At 46.4% G+C, this 21,269-nt stretch overlaps 1 protein-coding gene across 1 annotated transcript in view; it reads left to right on the top strand.

Moving 5' to 3' along the window:
• Positions 1–1,720: 1,720 nt before the first annotated feature.
• LOC306954428 (protein DDI1 homolog 2) overlaps positions 1,721–21,269 on the top strand; it is a gene marked incomplete at both ends in the record, with an annotated part of 32,327 nt that continues 12,778 nt past the window's right edge. The window contains 8 exons of the mRNA XM_079545520.1: positions 1,721–1,858; positions 5,733–5,862; positions 7,206–7,436; positions 9,756–9,882; positions 11,853–11,980; positions 12,591–12,719; positions 13,360–13,463; positions 13,881–14,070. Coding sequence (XP_079401646.1) covers positions 1,721–1,858; positions 5,733–5,862; positions 7,206–7,436; positions 9,756–9,882; positions 11,853–11,980; positions 12,591–12,719; positions 13,360–13,463; positions 13,881–14,070 — 1,177 coding nt within the window. The remainder of the gene's footprint in view (positions 1,859–5,732; positions 5,863–7,205; positions 7,437–9,755; positions 9,883–11,852; positions 11,981–12,590; positions 12,720–13,359; positions 13,464–13,880; positions 14,071–21,269) is intronic.

The raw sequence follows: 21,269 nt of genomic DNA, 5'->3' as shown, positions 1-21,269 counted from the left end.
GCTCCCTATGGGAGGAAGAGCCTTTTCCCTGTTGCCATGCACAGATGGGCAGCTCTCAGGGGCCTTACTGTAACTGAGGACTGGTAGGTGCAGCCCTGGTTTGGTCTTTTTTTTTTTTTTTTTTTCTTTTCTTTTTTTTTTTTTTAATCACATGGGTTGACTAATAATAGAGAAAATGAACCAGATATTTGCGGGGAATCTGTAGTCAGAATGTTTGCAAATGTGGAAATGTGTCAACTCTGGTGTCATTCCTGGATTAGCTCAGTGCTGCTGTTTTGTTTACATGGCCCCTTGGTTGGAATTATTTTGGTTTGAGATTAATTCCATTGTTGAAATAAAGTCTTAGTCCTCTCACTGTGCATTGAAGCAAGCTGATTATTGTGGTGCTCTGGCTGGAGGCCCCTCTGTGTGGTGAGGAGCAATAGGGGGGATCAGAAGTGAATGCTTTCTGTATGGAAAATGAGTGCCATGGGGAGAGGCGTACCACACAGAGCCCATCACTCCATCCACTGCTTTGCTTTTGGGGCTGGTGTTTTTCCATGACTCAACTCCGCTCCTGGAGTGGTGCATGTGCAGGGCAGGTGAGGATTTCACCACCACCCCCTGAGGTTAGCAGCCCTTTGCAACACACAGCCCTCATGCCCAGACACATGCACACTCCTCTGCAATAGCTTTGCCTTCCCATGCATCTCTCAAGCAAATTAAACACTGACATTTCACACTCTGGGGGTTGAAGAAACAACTTGACCTGGCAGCAATAGACTGTCAGCCTTTCTGGCTGGCCCTGCAGCCCTCTGGGAGGTGTGAGCAGGTTGGAACTTGGTAAGCTACAGAAACCTGGGGAATGCAAATCAAATTGTGCTGGGGGAATGCCTGTTGTTGCCTAGCTGCATCCTGGAGCTTGGGCTCTTTCCCCATGGCTCCATGGAATTTAGGCTTAAGGGCTAAACAACTGCTTTGTGAGCAGTATTGTGCCTTTGATGTGTTTTGTGGCTGTGGCTGACCTGGTGTTTTCTGGTTGTGAAATTTCACCTCTTGCCCACCTTTCCTTCAGCTGTTACAGTGGCTGATGCCTTGAGCTATTCAGGGCCTTTGTGTCTTCCCATGTTCCCAAAGCACCCCCCAGCATGGCATCAGGCAGCCCTTAAGTACATTTTTCCTGAATGCTGACCCCATGCTGCGCTCTTGAATGCCTCAAAAGGCAGCCAGAGGAGCGTGCAGCACCTGAAAAAGCACCAGGATTGCCGCTGTGCAAGCTGACTCTTGTCCCCATGGGCTGTAGGAGCTGCTAAAATGCATCTGGAGTGTTCTGGGACACCTTAAATGCACATGGATAAGTGCAGGATATCCCAGAAACCAACCCGGGGCGCTCTGGGTCTCTCAAAGCGGTGTCCGTGGAGCCCCAAAGGAGCTGGGCTGACAGACGGGCACAGAAGAGTAATGCGGGGTGTCCCACGTGCACGCCGCACTGAAGGCTGCACCAAACGGCGCTCCGATGGGCTCTGAGCATCCCCCGAATGCCTCACAAGCAAACGGGAGCGCTCAGGGAAAGCTCCCGAGAGCAGCGCAGTGCCCACAACGGAGCGGATGGGCGGGGTGCCGCCGGGCGCGGCTCCGCTCGGCGGTGGGGGCGGGACGTTTCGCGACGGCGACGCTTTGCGGCGGGCGCGTTGCGACGGCGGCGCTTTGCGGCGGGCGGCGGTTGTGGCGGCGGGCGGCCATGCTGCTCACCGTGTTCTGCCTGCGCCGCGACCGCAGCGAGCTCACCTTCTCCCTGCAGGTGGACGCCGATTTCGAGCTGCAGAACTTCCGCGCCCTCTGCGAACTCGAGTCCGGCATCCCGGCGGCCGAGAGTCAGGTCGGAGCCCGCTTCCCTCGCGCCGCCCTCTCTCGGGGGTGCGCGGCGTCCGCCCGAGGCCCGTCCTGCCTCTGGAGGGCGGCGGTTCCGCGGGGAGGAGCGCGTCCTTCGAGGCCTCGGATCCCGGGAGTGAGGAAGGCAGGGCCGGCTGCGGGCTCCTCGCCTCCTTCCCCTCTCTCCAGAGAACGTTTTGAGGCTTTCCCCCGTTTTCTGGGAGCTGTGGAGGCGGCTGTGGACAAAGCGCTGCTCCCACACGCGGGGAGCCGCATCGCGCCCGGTGCTGGGCTCACAGAGCTGCCCGGAGCCGGGCTGCGGCGTGCTGGGGGGACCCCGGAGGGAGTTTCTCAGTCTGCTCTCTGCCTTTTGTCACAGTTTGCTCGCAGGCGATGTGCAGCTGGACAAGGCAGTGTCAGCTCTGTCGCTTTATCTCGGCGTGCTTGGCAAAGTTTGTGAAGTTTTGTTTCCTGAAGTTTTTGCTTTGTGAGCCATTTCCCACTCTACATTAAGAAGGTGTTTTTCCAGTCAAGTGGATATTAGTCAGCGACGGAGGACTGTGAGACAGGAAAGCTGCGTGCCCTGCTGAGCAGGTTCCCAGTGCCTCACCTGGCTTCAGACTGCTTTCCTCTGCCCTCGTGAAGCTCTGATTTTGCTGCTTAGTGATGAGAGGCACAATGCTCTCTGGTTCTGAGATTGACATGCCGGTGTGTGGTGATTATTGTGCAGTAGAACCTGTGCTCAACACTGTGTGTGCCTGGAGCAGCTGTAGACAGTGGTTTGAGTTGGGAGACGCTCCTGAGAAAGTGTAAGGGGATGGTGTTGATGTAGCCTTTAACCCAAGAATGAAACCATTGCCTAACTTGTTTTCCAAAGCAGTAGAAAATCAAGATTATGTGGATCTTGCATTAGGAAAAAAGCTCTTTGCCTGTGAGAAGTAGAAAGGGAGCCACAGCGGTGTATATAGGGCTCCTGCCTTCTGGGCTTGCTTGCAATGCTGTGTTACAGCCGATGAGGCACCAGCATCTCTGATGACTCCTACAGCAGGTGACAGGGCCAGCCCCTGCTATGTGACAGGGACGTTCTCTGCCCTCCGGAAGCTATGAGCGCTTGGTAGCTCAGTGACCTTGTTTGCAAAGCTGCCCCTCTTGCATCACGGTGACCTGTCAGCTTTGCATCTATTTCAGGATAGCAAGGGCTCACGTACTTCTGTGCATGCTTTTGCTGGGAGTTCCCTTTGCATCTTTGCTCTGTTGCAATTAAACTGCCGCAGCTTTGTGATTACAGGGACTACAGGTAACATGGGTCAACTCTGCTTTTCAGGAGTGCTTCTGCTTGCTTTCTGTTCACCTGTCTGTTTATACATTATTCTGTTTCCTTTTAAAAAATTTTTTCCAAGTGTGAATTTATTGTTCCTTCCCCTGCTCTTTCTGTCTGGTGTTTGTGCAGTCTTCTTTGGATCTTCAGTAGAAAGAAGGCTACAAAACATAAATTATCAGCAAAGCAGTTCTGTCAAAAGATTTTGCATGCCTAAACTACCCCCAAAACCAGGGGACAGTGTGGGTCCTTGTGTTGCACCCATCAAATTTGGTTTTACTGCACATAACACTCATTGCCTTACGGTAACACTTACTGCTTCCTGGCAAAAAAAAGAAGATGCTTTTAGTAGCGAGGACCGTGCAGGGTCTGTAAACCACAGAGTGAGTCTGAGTCTTTATCATTTGGTGAAATTCATTCCGGGCACTGTAGTTTGGGGTGGAGATGACTGCTGAAGCCCACGGCTTTGAGGAGTGGAGGACTGGAGGGTGGCACAAGATAGTGTGTGAGCTGCAGCTGGGTTGTGCTGATAAGGGGAGGTATAGCAGGAAGAGCAGAGGGCAAGAAATTTGGCTCGCTGTTTTCTCTCTCGCATCGAGCAGATGCTTTTTGTGGAGAAGAAGAGGGAACCTGGAGTTAAAACTGACTTTTCTGTGTTGTTCTGGCAGTGGTGGTATATCCTTCCTCCCTCTATGTGTACGTTGGGTCGATTTGTAGCACTGTGGGCTTCTTTGAGAGAGGAATGTTCCTGGTGTATGAGCTTTATTTTGCTGACAACTGATTTCATGGGCTTTCTTGCTTCATGAAGATGTTCTCCCCGGTGCCACTGTGGAGAATCCACACTATGTGGTGTGGCTGCCTGCTTCCTGCCTGGGTTACCTCTGGATGAGCTCGTGCTGTGGCTGCCTGGCTGGCATACAGCTCTGAATGCTGCAAACTGCATAATTGGACTGAAATGAGAAATGAAATCAGTCCATTTTAGCAGCAAAGCGGAATGGGTCAAACGTGCTTTAAGCCTTGCTGCTGATGGATGTGGAGTGAGTGCTGAGCACTTACTGCACTGTCCGAGGCGTTAAGGCTGAATGTTTGTAAATCCAATCCTAGCAAGACGACAGGGGTAAAACCTCACCTAAACTGATTAGCTCATGTCTCTTAGAGCGTCTGCACAGAGAAACTGTCATTTAAGATTTGTGCGTGCAGCTGGGATTTGCTGCAAGCTTGCTTTCTCCACAGACAGCAGTGCTCAGAGTCAGGCCGTGTGTGTATGTGTGGTCATGTGAGAGGATGTGCCCATCACGAGCCAACCTTAATAATGCCAGTAACGCGTCTGCATGCCTTAGTGTAGTTTGCAGGTGGGTCTGTGTTCACTTTGAAGGGGACTCACAAGCCAGTTGAGTGCAGTACCGTTGATGCTGTAGTTACTGAGAGGGTAGAAACCTCATCTTTGTTGCTAATGGTGTGTGTTTTTCCTGTTCTGATAATTCTGGCACAGAAGCCGTAACGCTTAACAGATACGGTTACTGGGATGCCAAAGACACATCTTCAACAGAACTCCTGTTCTTTTAAGGAGAATGGCAGAGGTTTTGTGGAATCAGAAGCCCAGAATGTCATTCTGGTCATAGGCAAGTCTTGTGACGGTGCACATCTGCAGTAATTGCCTGTTGAAATTTCAAGGAAAGCATGGACATAATTTAGGACATCTGTAGGTATTACGGATCTAGTGTTAGTAGAAATGTTCCTACATAACGAGTAGAAATCTTTATGTTTCCATAACGATGGTTATTCATTTTTTATCTCAGTATGTTTTTATATTTGTTGAGTTAGATTAGAAAATCATAATAGAAAAGGGTGTGACTTTATGTATTATAGTCAGAAGAAATTGATTCCTTGATTCCTGCCACTCGTTGCAGTGATGTTTGGAGGCTGATGGGTCTGAGTTTGGGTCTGAGTGGACTTACATCGCTGAAGTAAAGCAAAAATGGCTGAGATAATCACAGAAGTCTCTGTGAAAAGCAGTTGTTGTGGGGAGCTGCGTTCTGGGTAATGGAAGAAATCGTTGCTCTGTAGATGATTCAATCCACTATCTGTCCTGATGGATACTGCCTGCATGTATACAGCTGAGTCTTTGGTTAGCAAATGCAGAGCTGGGTGAAGGTAACGCTATGGGAAGCAGTCACGACCTGGGTAATAACAGAGATGTGATTTTGGAAATGTGTGGCAAACAGGTCTGGTGTAAGCTGTTCTTTCCTTCAAAGATCTTGGCCTCTAATTAAGAGATGAGCCTTTCTCTGAGATGCTGAGCTTTGAGAAGTGGTTGCTGGCTTTGGATAGGAGAGATGCTGGGTACCTGCCCAACCGCTTCGTGTTGAGGTCTGCCTGTGCCTGAGGTCCAGGTGCTTGGGCAGGGCTTGTCTGTGCCTGTGCTCAGGGCTGCACGCCTGTTCTGAGGCTTGAGGTGGACCCACAGGAGTGGCTGAAACATGTTTCTAAAAAGAAAGTAAGTCATATCCTGATCTGCTTGGTCACACTTGTTGTTTTCTCCTTGCGTTCTCCCCGTGAGCAGATTGTCTATGCGGAGAGGCCTCTCACTGACAACAACAGATCCCTGGCCTCCTATGGCTTGAAAGATGGAGACGTGGTGATTTTACGACAGAAAGAGACCGTAGAGCCACGGCCCTCGATCCGTTTCCCAGGTGAGAAATGGTGCATTTGCTCTGAGCATCTGAAGGCTTTGCTGTTGTCTCATTAGTCTCTAACACCTTGCTAGGCAAAACTTCAGAGGAAGGGTAAGCTGTGGCTGGGGGACCTCCAGAATTAGCTGAAGGACTCATCATTTGGTGGTTCTAAGAAAGCAAAGAATGTTTCACCATTCTGGGGAAAGTTCAGAAACCCATGTAGCTTGCTCAGAACGGCGGTTTATGTAGAGGTGTGTGACTGTTCATATATGGCTGCTCCTTTCCTGTTCTGTGCAGTGGTGCAGGAATGTGTGCTCAGGGTGGCTCAGGCGCATTAAGGGGCTCTTGCAGTACATGCTCCCATCTGTATTCGGACAGATACACAGAGAAACTGCATCTTAACAAATGCAGGTACGCAGTCATGCACACAAGCAAGAGACTCCTTGAATATTGTGAGTGTGCTCCTGGTCTTACCTCTCTCCTGCCTTCTGCACCAATTCCTATCAAGTCCACTTCTTGAAAGGATTGCTGCCTGAGGAGGTCTTGGGTGAAGTTCTTGTCCTCCTGCTGTGGCTGGAGGGTTACCTGCAATGCACCTGCAGAAGTGTTGCTTTTTTTTTTTTTTTCCTTTCGCTTGAGTTTTTCTTTCTTTCTTTTTTTTTTTTTTTTTTTTTTTTTTTAATTTCCAGTCAGAGAGATTGAGAAGTGCCTTAGGCACTGGGTTTAGCCTTGTGTTCCTTCTGTGCTGTTCACATTTGTGAAGCTGGAAATAACTAGTGTGTGATTGAAAAAGTGCATTTCAGGGGACGCAGAGCAGGCCAGTTACATAAGGAAATGCCAGCTTCCCTCACCCAGTAATCTGGCTGTGTGGCAGCGTGCCTGTGTACTCAACACCTCTACAGAGTGGTGTGGTTAGGTTGGTATCTACAGATTATATAGCTAGAAACATTATCACGGTGGAGAGGGATAATCAGAAATAAATGAAAATGCTCACCATGTCCTAGGCTCACAGAAGAACTCCACAGGGAGTTATGTCCAGGAAGAGATCCTTCCTCAGTGGCAGACAGCCCTGACATGGGGTCCAGGAGAGGTGCAGCCAGGCTCTACCACTTCTGGTCACACAGCTGAATTGCCTTCACCTGTGCTCCCATGGCTGACTCTGTTTACCTCAGATCAATCAGAGGTTCAGGCCGTGATTCAACAGTTCCCATACAGCACCTGTTGCAAACTGCTGTTAAAAGGACCTGGTCTAAGAGCCTAGCATTAAGACTGACCTGTCCTTCCCATAGTTATTTTACTTACTTTTTTGAGCAGAACTGCAAATAAGAAGTGCTGATGTGTTTGCTCTCTTTTCCCTCCAGCCCTGCCGAGGATCGACTTCAGCAGCATTGCGGTTCCTGGGACGTCGGCTCAGCAGCGTCAGCCACCAGCACAGCGCCTTCGCCCGTCGCCTCCCGATGCGCCTTCGTTCCCTCAGGGTTTGGAAAACCCAGCATTGCTACGGGAGATGCTGCTGGCCAATCCCCACGAGCTGTCCCTGCTGAAGGAGCGCAATCCGCCCTTGGCAGAGGCGCTGCTCAGTGGAGACCTCGGTAGGTCGGGTTTTTCGCTGCAGAGGCGGTTCAGAATCTGTCTGCGCCCAGTTCCAATGCCAGTTACCATACCCCAGCTGCCTGGGGTCCTTGCTGCTGGCTTATTGATGGTGTTCATGCAAGGCGCTGGTTGGAAGCGCTGGTGGCAGAGTTCCTCCCTTTCTAGCAGTTTGGGTGTGTTTCTCCAGGTTGGGTTTTTGAACTGCTTGTGTCCCCTGCTTTGAAGTACATGCATGGATTAGCTGAGTTTCTGTGAGTGCAGGTGGCTCAACTCCTGATTTTTTTTTTATGCTGAGTCTCTGAATGCACTGCTTCCACTGCTGTGCTGTGTTTGCAGCACTCCAGAGGTCAGTGAGAGCTCAGCTGAGAGCAGTGTGCTCTGGGACCATCTCTCCTCATAGTGGTTAGCTGCTGAAGAAGCAGACATCAAAGAGAGAGTGAAAAAGGAACCAGTAGATGGTGTCTTTAGGGAGCGTTCCCATTAGGAATAGTCGTAAATGTTTACATCTCTCTTAATCTTGGAAGTGTAGTTTTGCAGTGGGCACTTCACATAGCATAGATGAATTGTAGTACAGCGTCCCTCATTTTCTCTGCAGCTGATTTTATTGTCTTATTCTTTGTCTGATTAAAGTTTTGATCTCTAGTCCCCTTTTAAGTACATAAAATGGTGTTTTGGGCATTGAATAATGTCCTTCTAAGCCTCTGCAAGTCTTTAGATAGGAAATAAATCTGGTTGAGCTTTGGGAAATGATTGAAGAGAAGAACCATGTAGCAGACTTGTTCCCTTTCAAGGTTACATGCTAGTGATTTATCTGTTAAAGAGGGGAGCTCACATGGATGTTGGTGACTACTGCATTGTTTACTTCGGACTTCTGCTCATATCCCTGTTAGTTGTGTTGTTCTCTGATGTTTTTTTATGCCTCCTTTGAGTGTTGCATCTGTAGTACAGAGCAGTTTTCTCATCAGCCGGAGAAGAATGTGCTGCAGCTGGCATGAGATGCAATGTCAAGCCAGGACACCCACATCTGGCTCACCTGCTGACCTGTTTTGTCTGTGGTGCACATAAGGCTTTACCTCAGGTGTGCGTCTTTAGTTCCAAATCGCTGCAGTGGGATGCCAGAGGGAAGTGCTTTTATCTGGTTGTACTCTCATTGTTTTGTACTGCTGCTATGAGTGTTTCTGTTCAAATTCTGATGTCCAAATGTATGAACAGATGTGTACCATGTGGCTGTGCTGGGTGCATTGTGGGCACATCAGAAAGCACGTGCTCTGTGGAAACTAATTAGATAAAAAAAACACTAGAACAGCCACCAAATGCTTTCCTGAGCATGTAATTGTCTCTGAGCCAGCAAGTTTTTTGATGGGAATTGCATTTCTTGAAGCAAAACCACAACCTTCTGTGTTTACAGAACTTAATTTATTGCCAGGTCTCTTTGACATATACTTGATCTGATCTAAACAGTAAAGAATAGTCAGAAGCCATCTGAAAAATGGAAATCTGAAAAACATGCAGCTAAACCTCCTTAAGCAAGTGCCTCTCCTCGCACTTCTTGACTGCAGAGTAGGCATTCACCTTTAGGGATAATAATACCTGTGTTGCTTGGGCTTAAAAGTAAGTTCTGTTCCTTTTTATGCCTTTGGATCTTGAGTTTGCTCTTTGCTGAATTTACAAACTTATTTTTCAGCGGATTGCTGAGTGGAAAACGTGGTAGATTTTGCAAGCTGTTCTTGTAGATGGGCTGTCTTGTTCAGAGCAGTGAAATCTCACTTCTCTGTCTGTTGGGAATTCTTCAAAATACACGTGCACAATTCAAAGAAGAAGCTTGAGGGAGAGTTCTGTATTCCTGATATCTGTTGCAGGTGTTTTTTTCCAGATTTTTGGAGTAGTTTGTAGGCAACCCTTCCTGCAAAAGAACAATGAGTTGCTGTTTCAGTAGCAGCTCTTACTTTTAAATACTGTCTCTTTTTTTCCCCCTGCCCCCACTGCCCTTTTTTTTTTTTTTTTTTTTTTTTTCCCTACAGAAGAGTGAGCACAAGAGAATTGAGTTTGTTTGTGCCCTACTGGCATTGCAGTGTTTGGGTAGCAGAACAAGGAGGACTGGCTCTGTGCAGTTCTTTTTCATCTCAGCAGATTCCCAGATTTGGCACCAACATTTGGGGTCCATCCATGCTGCCTTCAGATGAAGCCTCTTGTGCTTGTGCAGCTGATTCTATCTTTGATTGCACGTTGACACAAAAAGAAGCATTTGCTGTGGCAGAATATGATTTGTAAGAGTAATTACCAGTAAAAAGCATTCCTGTATGTCTTTATTACTGCAGATAAATTTACCAGGGTATTGCTGGAGCAACAGCAGGACCGAGCCCGACGGGAACAAGAGAGGATCCGACTGTATTCAGCTGACCCTTTTGATCTTGAGGCACAGGCCAAGATAGAAGAAGACATAAGGTAGCAAACCAAAGTCACTAGCAGGCTTTGGAGATCTTCATGGTGATTTTTTTTCCGGAGGGTGCTTCCCTCTGCCTTTGGGGTTATGCTTTGAGCCACCTTAGCAAGTGGTAGGATTGAGAACTGGGGACGTGTGGTTGTGCACAGATGAAGCAGCAGCACTGCTGTGTGTGTGAGGTCTCAAAACTGCCTAAGTTGGGCTTCTCTGAAACCAGTAAAGAGTTGTGGAAAGCAGTGAGCATATTCAGCTTTTTGCTGAATAGCTGCATCCTTCAGAGGTGGTACTTATGTGTCTTGGTTGTGTCTTGAACCTGAGGACCTGTGCTGGTCTTTGACCTGAGCTCTCTGCACAGCAGTGGTGTGTCTCCTCCCACGCCGGACTCTGCACCTCACTGCCATCAGAAGAGGTCTATAGAAACATGTTCTGCTCGTGAGCCCTTGCTCCCTCTGTCTGTCTTCCACGTGTAATTGCATGGGGGTGAGGCATGATTTCTTAAATGGAATGATGAATCCTTGAGCTGGAATGTGACTTGCAGTTTAGTCCTTGTTAAGGAAGTGTCCTTCTGACATGGGCTTACTGTTGATAATAGCAAAAGTTAATTTGTGAAGAGTCATTCTTGCATTATGACTGACAAGGTGTTGGTACTGGATAATGGCTTAGCATAGCAGTGCTGAAAAATACAGTGCGTGAATTTGTTGGTAAATCATTGCTTGGAGGCAAAGGAACACTTTCCTTGCTCAGTACATGAGGGAAAATTGGGGCAGATAAAGGGAATATGTCCAAGGTTGTGCAGCTATTGGGTAACACTTGGGCATCTAGCAGTCCCCAGGTTTCACAACCTGTTTAGTATCTCAGGTTACTGGAATTCTTGCTTAATCAGCTGTCCTCTGCCTGAGATTGATTGGGAGTTCCTGCAGGCATCCACAGTTTCTTGAGACACATCTGTCCTTCAGTGGAACATCAGGAACGGAGAAAACAGAATAATGGATTCAGCAAGAAAACTGAACCTGCAAATCAGCTGCACTATATCTGATTTAAATGGAATAGCAAAAGACAACATAATGTGAAGCTCTTTGTTTCACAGGCCACTAACAGCAGGGTAGCAGGGGGCTTTAGCTTCCACGTGAGCCAGGTCACTGTTAGTTGCTCTTAGCTGTTTTCCTCCCACACCAAAAAAACACATCTACCCATCCTGCTGTGGGAAGGCTACAGAAAATGCATGAGAGGAGCTTGGTTTTATCTTTGCTGTCTGAGGAGAAAACGTGAAATGGCATTAAAATGGGAAGCCCATGTCCTTTCTTAGATAAAGCTGTTTAAGATGTAGTCAGTGTGGATACCTGTTGCTTTCAAGGTTGCTGTCAGGGCCACAATGAGATTCTCAGTGTTTTTTTCTGTAGGCTTGAATTTGCAGCGAGGCATGTGCTTGTAGCAGTGTTCTCACTGCAGCTTCAGTTATAAGCCTCCTTTCCTTTGCCTGAGAGAGGCAAAATACCAGGGAAATGCTGGAGGATTTTAATGTTGAGCTGCGCTGTGGGATCCCAGTGTTGTAGCTACTGGCAGCATCTTCATCACATGCCCTGTTTCCTTCAGAGTGACTGATAAACTTGCTGGTGTTTGCTTACAAGTTCTCCATGTTAGCTCTGTGATGATGGGTTTCTTGCAGACAGGTCATCACGTGCAGGTGTGCTGCAGTGTGAGCTGTGCAAGGTGTGGGGAAGAGCAGTCCTCCTGGCTGCAAGGGAAGTGGCTTGGTATGTGTGAATTAAGCCAAGATCATTACTAGCAATCCCTCTGCTGAGAAGGCTGTGTTTAGCTAAGCAGTGTTTGTTGTGGTTTAGAAATGATGTTTGTAGCTAATGCAAACTGCAGCAGGTGGGGTTGTCAGGTCTGTAAATCAGAAGGATGCTCATAAGGGTTTGCTAATGAGAGAGGTCTGATTTTTTTTCTCTTTTTTCTCTGTTCAATTTAGGCAACAAAATATTGAAGAAAATATGACGATAGCAATGGAAGAGGCGCCCGAGAGCTTTGGCCAGGTGGTGATGCTTTATATTAACTGTAAAGTCAATGGACATCCAGTGAAAGCTTTTGTTGACTCAGGTGAATTACTCCTGCTTTCATCTCTTTCTCCATTCTCATTTCCCTCATTGAGGGAGAGAATAAACACTCAAAATTTTTGCCTGAAATATTTCTGCTTGTTATAAAGCACTGTTTTACAAGATTTTAAAGCACCTAATTAAAATCTCAGAACAATCTGGGCTTCAAGGCAAACTGCCAATTGTGGAGACTGTTTGTGGAGCAGCACAAATGAGTGGCTGAACACCCCAGGTCAAGGCTCCTGTGAGGATCTCTGGTGCCTCATGGCTGCAGTGCCAAAATGGTCACTGCTGGGCGTGTGCTTTATCTCAGTTTACAGATAGGGGAACTTTGCCAGCCTTAGTGCTGTACCTCCCATCCACCACGTTAAAGTACTCAGCTCTGCAGCAGTATGTACCTTACTGCCCACGCTCATCTGTGAGTGTATACATCGTAAATTCAAAGCTGTGGGTTTCATTAAAAAAAAACAAAAGCCTTTTATGCAGTGACACAGTTGCCTTGTGCAGGTGATGTGGTTTCCCTGCTACCGAGTCCAAGATCTTAAGCCCTTCCAGGAGAGTATTTTAATTTGTGATGCCCTGTCAAGACTTCACACAAATTCTGTTGCTGTTAGGTGCCCAGATGACCATTATGAGCCAAGCTTGTGCTGAAAGGTGCAACATAATGAGGCTGGTGGATCGGCGGTGGGCTGGCATTGCTAAAGGTGTAGGCACTCAGAAGATAATTGGCAGAGTGCACTTAGGTAAGTACTGCCATTCTTAGCTTTAGCAACACTTCTGACTTGAGCCTTCTGTCTCGTGTAATTCTTTTAGATGAGGGAACCTGCAGCTCCTGCAGTTGAGAAACTGTTCACTCCAACTGCAGAAGTGGGGTTGATTGGGTTCATTCCCAGCAGGGAATTTCCTGCTGGGGTGTGACTGTTGGGCAGTGTGAGTTGCACAGGAAGAGTTCTAAATTGGTGGAGCATTTGATCCTCTTCCAGGAGGAGAAATCTGCATGTGTGTGCAGGTTTTCTAGATGAGGGAAGGTTGTCCCTATTGTATGAAAAAGGTGATTCTTTTTGCTGTTCTTGCTTCTTAGGCTTGTGCTCTAATGAACTGTATGTAGCTCCTCTAGCTCTGGCTTGGAAGCTTAGATGAGCAGTACTTAAGGCTCTAAGGCCAGAACAGCTTTGATGATAATTCACTACCCAAGACCAATGTAGGCCTGATCATCCCTGTGTTTGCTCACAGCTGGGCTTTTGACCAAGGCTGTATATCAGAGTCCTGATGTCAGCTCTCCCCAGTGTGATTGTGCAAGCCTTTCCTAGGGGATTAAATAGCAGAACATAATGTGTTGCACTGTAGCTTGCAAGGTGATAACTCTTCTCCCTTGTGTTCCAGCTCAGGTTCAGATTGAAGGGGATTTCCTGGCGTGCTCTTTCTCCATCCTTGAAGAGCAGCCCATGGACATGCTTCTCGGACTGGATATGCTTAAGAGGCATCAGGTAGCCAAACCAGTTTTGAAATAGTTATTCAGTTTTTCAATCCCAAGGCACTAAGAACAGTGTAAGCACCATACCTGGGAATGGTGTAGGATTTTATGGGAAGAGAAAATAGTGGATTATTTTTCAACCAGTCATGAAAGGAGTATTTATGCGATGTGCATCACAGGTGTATGTATAGGGTGTCTGGCTGCTCCCTGAAGTTTTTTGCTCAGATCAAAGACACTCGAGCTTTTCAACTGAATGATTAAATACAAAACAAGTCAAGTGGAGGCCTCTGCTTACAGCTGATGCTTTCTGTCCATTTTGCATAATGCTATGAGCCGCTGCCATTGGAAATGGCTTGTTCAGCCTTGTCTCTTCTTCTGGGAACTGATGTGCTCTATGCAAGCCCCTGATGTCTCAGTGTCTCTTTCGCAGTGTTCCATTGATCTCAAGAAGAATGTGCTGGTGATTGGCACGACTGGCTCACAGACCACTTTCCTCCCAGAGGGTGAGCTCCCGGAGTGTGCCAGGCTGGCTTACGGGGCTGGGCGAGAAGATGTGCGGCCAGAGGAGATTGCAGACCAGGAACTAGCAGAAGCAATACAGAAGTCTGTAGAGGAAGCAGGTATTGTAATGAGCTCAGATGAAATATTAATCTGCTTGGTCTTCTTGTTGTGTGTCAGAATGCCTGTTGACAGTCACTGGAAGATCCCTTCTCCTTTTCTCAGTTTCTAATGCAGCATCAGTGAGCAAAAGGTGGAGAGAAAGGGGCCTTGTTCCTGGTTATTGCATCTAACTGCACCAATCTTTTCCTTTCTATATAGCAAAATCTGTCTGCACGAAGGCATTTGGGCATGCTTGCTGTTGAGTTTGTGCTCTTCTTGCAACATTTCTAGCAGCTCTGATACCTTGGTCTTCAAAGATAAGTGGTTGTCTCTGGCACCCATTCACCTGGTTTGAATTGCTGTGCAGCAGGTACACAACTCAGTTATGTTTGTTCTAGCAGCCTCGCATAAGGGCAGTACGGAGGTGACTTTCATCAATCTGATTCTTAACAGATACAGCACACAAAAACGAACGAGCCCTAGCAGTTAGTACAGATCTTAGTACATGAGGAATAGCAGTCTCAGCAACTACTCGAGTCTCACGTGTGCAGTGTCTGAGATTGCGTCAGTGTCTGATTGCTGCCCCTCTGCTGAGGAGCTGTAACGTAGCAGTGCTGTTAACTTGCAGCTTATGCCCACCAAGACAGCACAAGTTCACGGCAGTTTTTAGAAACATGCAAAACACTTTGCCATGCTTAAGCTGATAAAATTGGTTTCCTGAATGATTTTCTTGCTAATTTTTAACTGTAGCATGATTAAAAATCAAAGTCTGATAACTGTGTGTGCATGCACATAGTGAGAGAAACATAACAAAGTTATAGTGCACTGTTTTTTTTTTTTTTCTTTAACGCTTACCACTTGCTGCTTGATTGTCCAAAGTGTAATCAGTGATGTTTTCTTTTTTTTTTGCAAATAACCAGTTGGCTTACATAAGAAGAGCACACATCCTTTTGAATTATTTTCTTCTATTTTAGGCATGTAAGCTTCCCACAGATAGAAAAGCTCCAGAGGAAGGCCAGACTTGAGTATACCAGCAAGAAATGAGTTACGTTTTGACTTTCTAAGCCAGTCTTTGAATGCTTATTAATTTAACTTCCAGCAAGTAAAGAGGATAAATAGAAATTTGTCCTTTCTCTGCTGAGTTTTGACATCCCTAGAGGTCAGGCTCGTTGGATTGGGCTCATGTCTCTTCACATAACCTGGAAAATGTGGAGATCAGCTCTTCTCCAGTTAAAATTGCAGGCATTGTAGTTGGTTGGACTTAGTACTCTGGTGAAAGGATCAGTCAGAAAGCAGACCTCTTCATCTGAAACAATGTGTCTCTGTAATTACAGCATTTTAGGCGAGTGCTTTGAGATGATAAGTGTCTAAAATGACTTAAAGCTACTTATATACCAATACAGTTCTAAAAACAAAGAGACTTTTTGCTCAGGCTGATCAGCAGTCTACCATTTCCATTGCTAGAGAGCCCTGGAGAAACTTAAAAGGTTTATGACAATAGGAAATTGATTTTGTATGCTTACTTACCTGTGGAACAGTAATGCACAAAATTAAGGTAGGTCTTGTTTAGATGGACTATATGCAAGCCTTGGGCCTCTTACAAGCCTTTGGTTTGCAGGAATCTTGTTAGCTGTATTCTGAGATGTCAAAATGTGAACTCAGACCCTCTTGCTCTCTTCCAAAACTATTAACTGCTGCTAGATGGCACCAGAAAAAAGCGAGAGAAAGGCCTGTAAACAGGAGAGGGGTAGAAAGAGAGCAGCATCAAGGAACCTCAGCTTCCCGCATGGCCCGTGATCTTCCATAGCAGCTCAAGTGATACAGAAATCACTCTGTATGTCTGCAGGCGATCAGAGTTCTCAAGAGCTTATCCCATGTGCAGCTTCTCATCCAGGCAGCCTTGATGTAAGAAAGGCATTGCCTTTCGTGTGCGACTCAGACTTTTCCTGATACAGAGAGGAATCTATCCCTGATGATGCACTTTGTGGAGAGGAGTTTGTTCCTGGTGTTAGCTGGATGGTATCCTTGGTGAGGCTGGGATTCAGCTCCTTTGAGAAGAGGATGACAGTGAGTCTCAGCAAGAGCTGAGAAGTGCTTGGCAGCATACCAGCTGCTTCTACCATCAGAGCGGCTGTGACTCCCTGATGACCCTGAATACAGAGTGAAAAGACCATTCTGTTTCCTCTCTGAGGTACTGGCTTGGAAGAGAGCTCAAACATAGTACTGCTGCATAGAAAAAGATCTCTCTTGTTTTCATCTGTATTCTGTGTCTCAAGCCTCTTTGCCACCCATGTCAAAGATGAGCAGTCTGAAAATGTGCAGGATAATGCTGGATTTTAAATATGCCAACATTGTCAAGTTGTTGTAGCTTCATTAAAGTCAGACGTGCAACCAAGAGAAAAGATTGCTCTGGTACACAGTGCAGCAGCAGGCGCACAGCGTGTATCGATGGGAGGTGTGGTACCGCAGCATTCAGTACACTGTTTGTATCCCATGGAGAACAAAAGAAGCAAGTACCTGAGGTGAAAAAGGTTGACTTCTTCCGTGACACGGAACAGGAGGCACGTCCTGGCTGTACGTGAGCAGGGTTAGTGCTCTCCAGTACTCCTGGATATCTGTAAAAAGAGAAGGACTTGAGGTTAAGCGGTTGTATATGCTTGGGACCTTTGAGTTTGGAGACCTTTGGGAGGGAAGGGGAGCATATGCAACAAATCATCCAGCACAATCTGAACAGCTGTTTGAGTATACGACACAGAACAGAGTAGAACTTTAATAGAAGAACGGATGCTCAAGCAAAGGTCAAGTTGGTGATTTAACAACAACATGAGAGCTGATATGTTAGCAAGACTAGACCATTAGCAAGATACGCTCACTTCTTCAGTCTAGCTTGATGCCTAGACCCAGTGTGTAATGGTCTGTGGCAGTCTGCAATTAATCTGTCCTCCATGTGGAGTAGGAAGCAGTGAGCTTTTTGACTTCTGGCTGTCTATTTCTTTGCTTTGTTCTTCAGTGCCTCAGGAAGCAATTCCTTTTTGGGATTTCTGCCCTATGATCTTTGTTTCCAACTTGCAGCAAGCTGATGTTTGCTCATCTTCTCTTGCCTGTGCTGGCATGATCCCCTGCAGGGCAGTAGCAGCTGGGAGTGTGGTCTGAGATGCCATTTCATGTCTTGTTTCACTGAAGCATGTCTCCTGAATGTGGCTGTACAGGGAACAAACAAGCACACTGGACATCTTCCCTGTGCTGCAAATATGTTGTCAGGTGTGCGTGTCGCTCGCAGACCGCTCTGCAGTGTACGTAATGCAGAGCAACCTTTCAACTGTTCTTCAGCAGGGCTGTTTTTGACTTGATATAGAGAATTGCCTGGGCAGACCTGCTGTTGGAAGCTGGGGAACTTGAGGAGCCCCTGCTGCTCATGTGCTGTCTTCATGGATGGTTGGGAGGGGAGCTGCAATGTTGCAGGACTATAACCATGCATGTCTTGTGCTCTGAATGCTAACACAAGTTTGGTGTGTTTGTTTCCTAATCCAAACAGAACGTCAGAAGCCTTGATGCATGTAGTGTGTGTTTACTGCAGCTGGAGTGGGCCACAGACCAGGTATTTATAGACATCAGTTCATAAGCTTTCACTACAACGTTCACACTACTCGCAGCAAGACAATCCTCCCTCTGAGCTCCTAGGGAGAAACCCACGTGATGTGAAGTTACCAACCTGTTTAAGAGTGTGAGAGAACATCCTGCTTTGCTTGGCCAAAGGCAGCAAACCTGGGTTGCATGTATGAGGAAAGGCGGGGCCCTCTGCTCATGCAAAGGAGAGCCCTGTGACTCTGACCTTCCATCCCGTGCTTTCCAAGCAATGTTTGTTTCTTACCTAAAACACTTCTGTTGCCTCAGCCTCAGCCTCAGTTGAGCAGAGGCAATGAATTCTTTGACAGTTCAGGGAACTGATACGCAACACGTACACACATACACACAGAAACAAACCACTGGAAACTGCTCCAAAACTTATGTCCTAATATAAGTTTGCAGTGGATCTGATGAGCTTAAATACCACCGTGCTGTTAGATGGGTATTTGTGTACTGCTTTCTCGAAGCGGCGTACTGGTGAATGCAGCCATTATGTTACAGCTTCCCCAGGTAATTTCATATCCACAGTTTCAGTTCAAGCTGACATCATACGAACGATGTTTGCTGACCTCTGGATATTTTGTTTTCTAATCATCATGTGCCTTAACATGCTGGAGAAGAAAAACTGCTTCTCTGAATGCCTTTTGCTGCCATTGTTGCAGCTGCACTGATTAAGCAGATGTAAAAGTAATGAGGTTTTTAAGCCTATGGTCTTGATTTAAAGAGAAGGTTATGGCTAATAGAAATAGGCTAAAAGAAAACCTAAACTTATTTTTAGCTTGTGCAAGCCATCTATGAAGCACCCCTATGTAGTACTGTGCACAAGCATCCCATTGAAGCCTGCTCTCTATATTGCAAAGAGGAATTTAGATCTTGCTCTGCTATGAAAAATAAACAGGGATGTTGGGATTTCATCATCTTCTCAGTGATATAATTGCTCACTTTGAAGTTTAAATATCCCCTAATTGTGAGCTCTCTAATTACCCTAGAACTGGCTTTTTGTCTTTTGTTGTCAGTAATGAATTGTCTGCAGCTGGAATGTAGTTCTGGATTTACACTTGCTTATTCTCAGAGCACTCAGGACTGTCCAACAACTTCTTGCAGTAACTAGTGTTATAAATAGAGTGGTGCTCTGGTTAGTGATGCCCAAGTGGAGGTAATATGCCAAGCTGATATGTAAACTGTTGTTTTAGCTTCTATTCTAAAGGCATGGATACGTGAAAGCTGCTGTAGGGAGCCTATTTTGTAGGGGGTTGGACTTGATGATCTCTAGAGGTCCCTTCCAACCCTTACAGTTCTGTGATTCTGTGGAAATAGTGCTGCTTCTGTGTCCTAACTACTTTTTTTTTTTCTTTTTTTTCCCTATCTATGTATAGAGAATAGTGACAAAGAAACTACCTCACTGGAAATGCCCTCATTACCAGCTGCTGATGGGTTTCAAAATCCAGTCCAGTCTTCGGGACTAAGTTCTAAGATCTGTAATCCCACAAATCAATTACTTGATCGATCTGTCTTTGCCCCTGCTTCAACTTGCTTATCCAAACCTAGCCTCACAGAGCCCACCGATCCTGGAGCCGTCAAGTCAATTGAGTCTTCAACTGAATGCTGGATCACCCCAGAAAAAGATCATCCTCTTGTGTTACAGCATCTTTCCAATAACTCTTCCTTGGCAGATAATGACCGCTCTCTCCAGACAGAGGAGGTGAATTCTTGCAGTCCAGCTTGCCTTTCACAGAAAACACTTGAAGAAACATTTCTTGCTGACAGTCTAATGGAATGTAACACTATAGAACAGGGCTGTGGTGAGGAACCTCTTTTGAAAGTGACAAAAGAAAATAGTTTGACTGACAGCCCTACTAAGCTTGGGCAAATAGAAGATGCATCTCTGCCTTCAGAACTAAAGGAACCAAAACAGAAGAACGAGTTTGCCATAAACCATCAGATGTGCAAAGAGCCAGAGAAGTTTGAGCATCTGGAGAAACAAACTGACAAAACTGACCCAGAACATCCTGGCAACATTGGTGGGGTTGAGAAACCTGCTGTGGAAGAAGAGGGCCATACAGCCAGTCAGCCAGGAAGTCTTCCTGCAGAAATGAGAGAAGGTAGACTGGAGAAAGCAGATCTTTCCTGTGTGAAGGGGTGTATCCAAACATCCTGTCATGTGCACATGGAAGTGGATACAACTGAGCACTCTGTAGCTGAAGTGCACATCTCAGCAAGCAAGCAGAAGTGGCAAGCCAAAAATGGAAGGGCATCTGACCTGAACTCAGATGCCTCTTCTATGGAAGTGGAGTCACTGAAGTCTGCAACTTCCCTGAGTGATGCAGTTTCCACCTCTGATGTGTTGCAGTCTAAAAGCACCAGTGGAATCCCCACAAAGTGTAATGAGTTGTCCTGTTTAACAGCTGAACACAGTTCTTCCCCCTCCATCATTCATCAACAGGACACAGATCTGGGTAGACATTTAGAAGAGCCATGTTTCTCTCTTGCATCAGCCTTGAAAGAGCTTCACAAACTCCTGATCAGTTGTAAAGGAGAATGTAAACTTCTTACATCTGAAGTCTCTCAGCTGGAAATGGTTCACAAAGAGCAAGTACAACAGAATGGGTTTTCTGAAGATGAGTGGATAGTGTCAGATCCGAACGGCCAGCAACAGAGTAGTTCCTCCTTTAATGTGAGATATGAAGGTGGAAAAGCAGAGGGGAGCCAGCCTTGTGATTCTGGCACAGAAAACGTTAGTGTTGGGTCTGTCACTCACATGGAATCAGCTCCTGGAGAAGACGCCTCAGAAATTCCAGAGTTTTCAGTTAATAATGATTCGACTGCAGGGACATCTGACCAACAGGAGAGCTCTGAGCAGGCAAAGGTTTTGCCAGAATGGTTCCAGAGTCCGACTTTGGAACAGAACACTGTTTCCTCTAAGCCTGCTTTGGGTGAAGGTACATCTCAAGATACTCAGGCATCACTCACAAAAGCACCTGAGAGAAGCAGCAGTTCTGCTCCTGACGGCCCAGCACCATTGGGTGGCTGTGAGGAACCACTGCCTGGTCCACCTGCTGAGTCCACTGAACTTCCCTTGGTTGCTTCACCTCCTGCTTTCCCTGCAGCTGATGTTGATCGAATCCTTGGTGCTGGCTTTACCACGCGAGAAGCTCTGGAGGCCCTGGAACAAGCAGATGGGAATGCAGATCTTGCTCTTCTCATTTTGCTAGCCAAGAGTATTGTTGTTCCTACATAACTGTGGAAGAGTAGGTCTTAAGGCATATCTAAATTACACATTGTAACGTGCAAGCAGAATGTTGAGCCAGAGTTTTTAATTATTTGCAGCCAAAGTAACGTGTCTGTTCTGTTTCGCTTGTTAGATTTGGCCTTTTGAAAGAAAGAAAATGTCCTCGTATTGCGTGGATGGGACAGCTTTTAGTTATACATACTGGATTAAAATTCATGTTTTTATTTAAATGCAAAATTTTTGAATAAGCTCCAGTGTTACAAATAACAGAATGGCAGAAGCCATTGAGATCACCACCCTGCCCAGCACAGAGCAATTGTGACGTGAATTGAGTGTTGTACTGTGCAGCGGTGGCGAGGCGCA

Source organism: Tetrao urogallus (genome assembly GCF_951394365.1).
Source record: "Tetrao urogallus genome assembly, chromosome: 21".
In the NCBI taxonomy this organism is placed as follows: domain Eukaryota; kingdom Metazoa; phylum Chordata; class Aves; order Galliformes; family Phasianidae; genus Tetrao; species Tetrao urogallus.
Note: the sequence above shows the minus strand (reverse complement) of the source record. Positions and strands in the feature narration are given on the sequence as shown.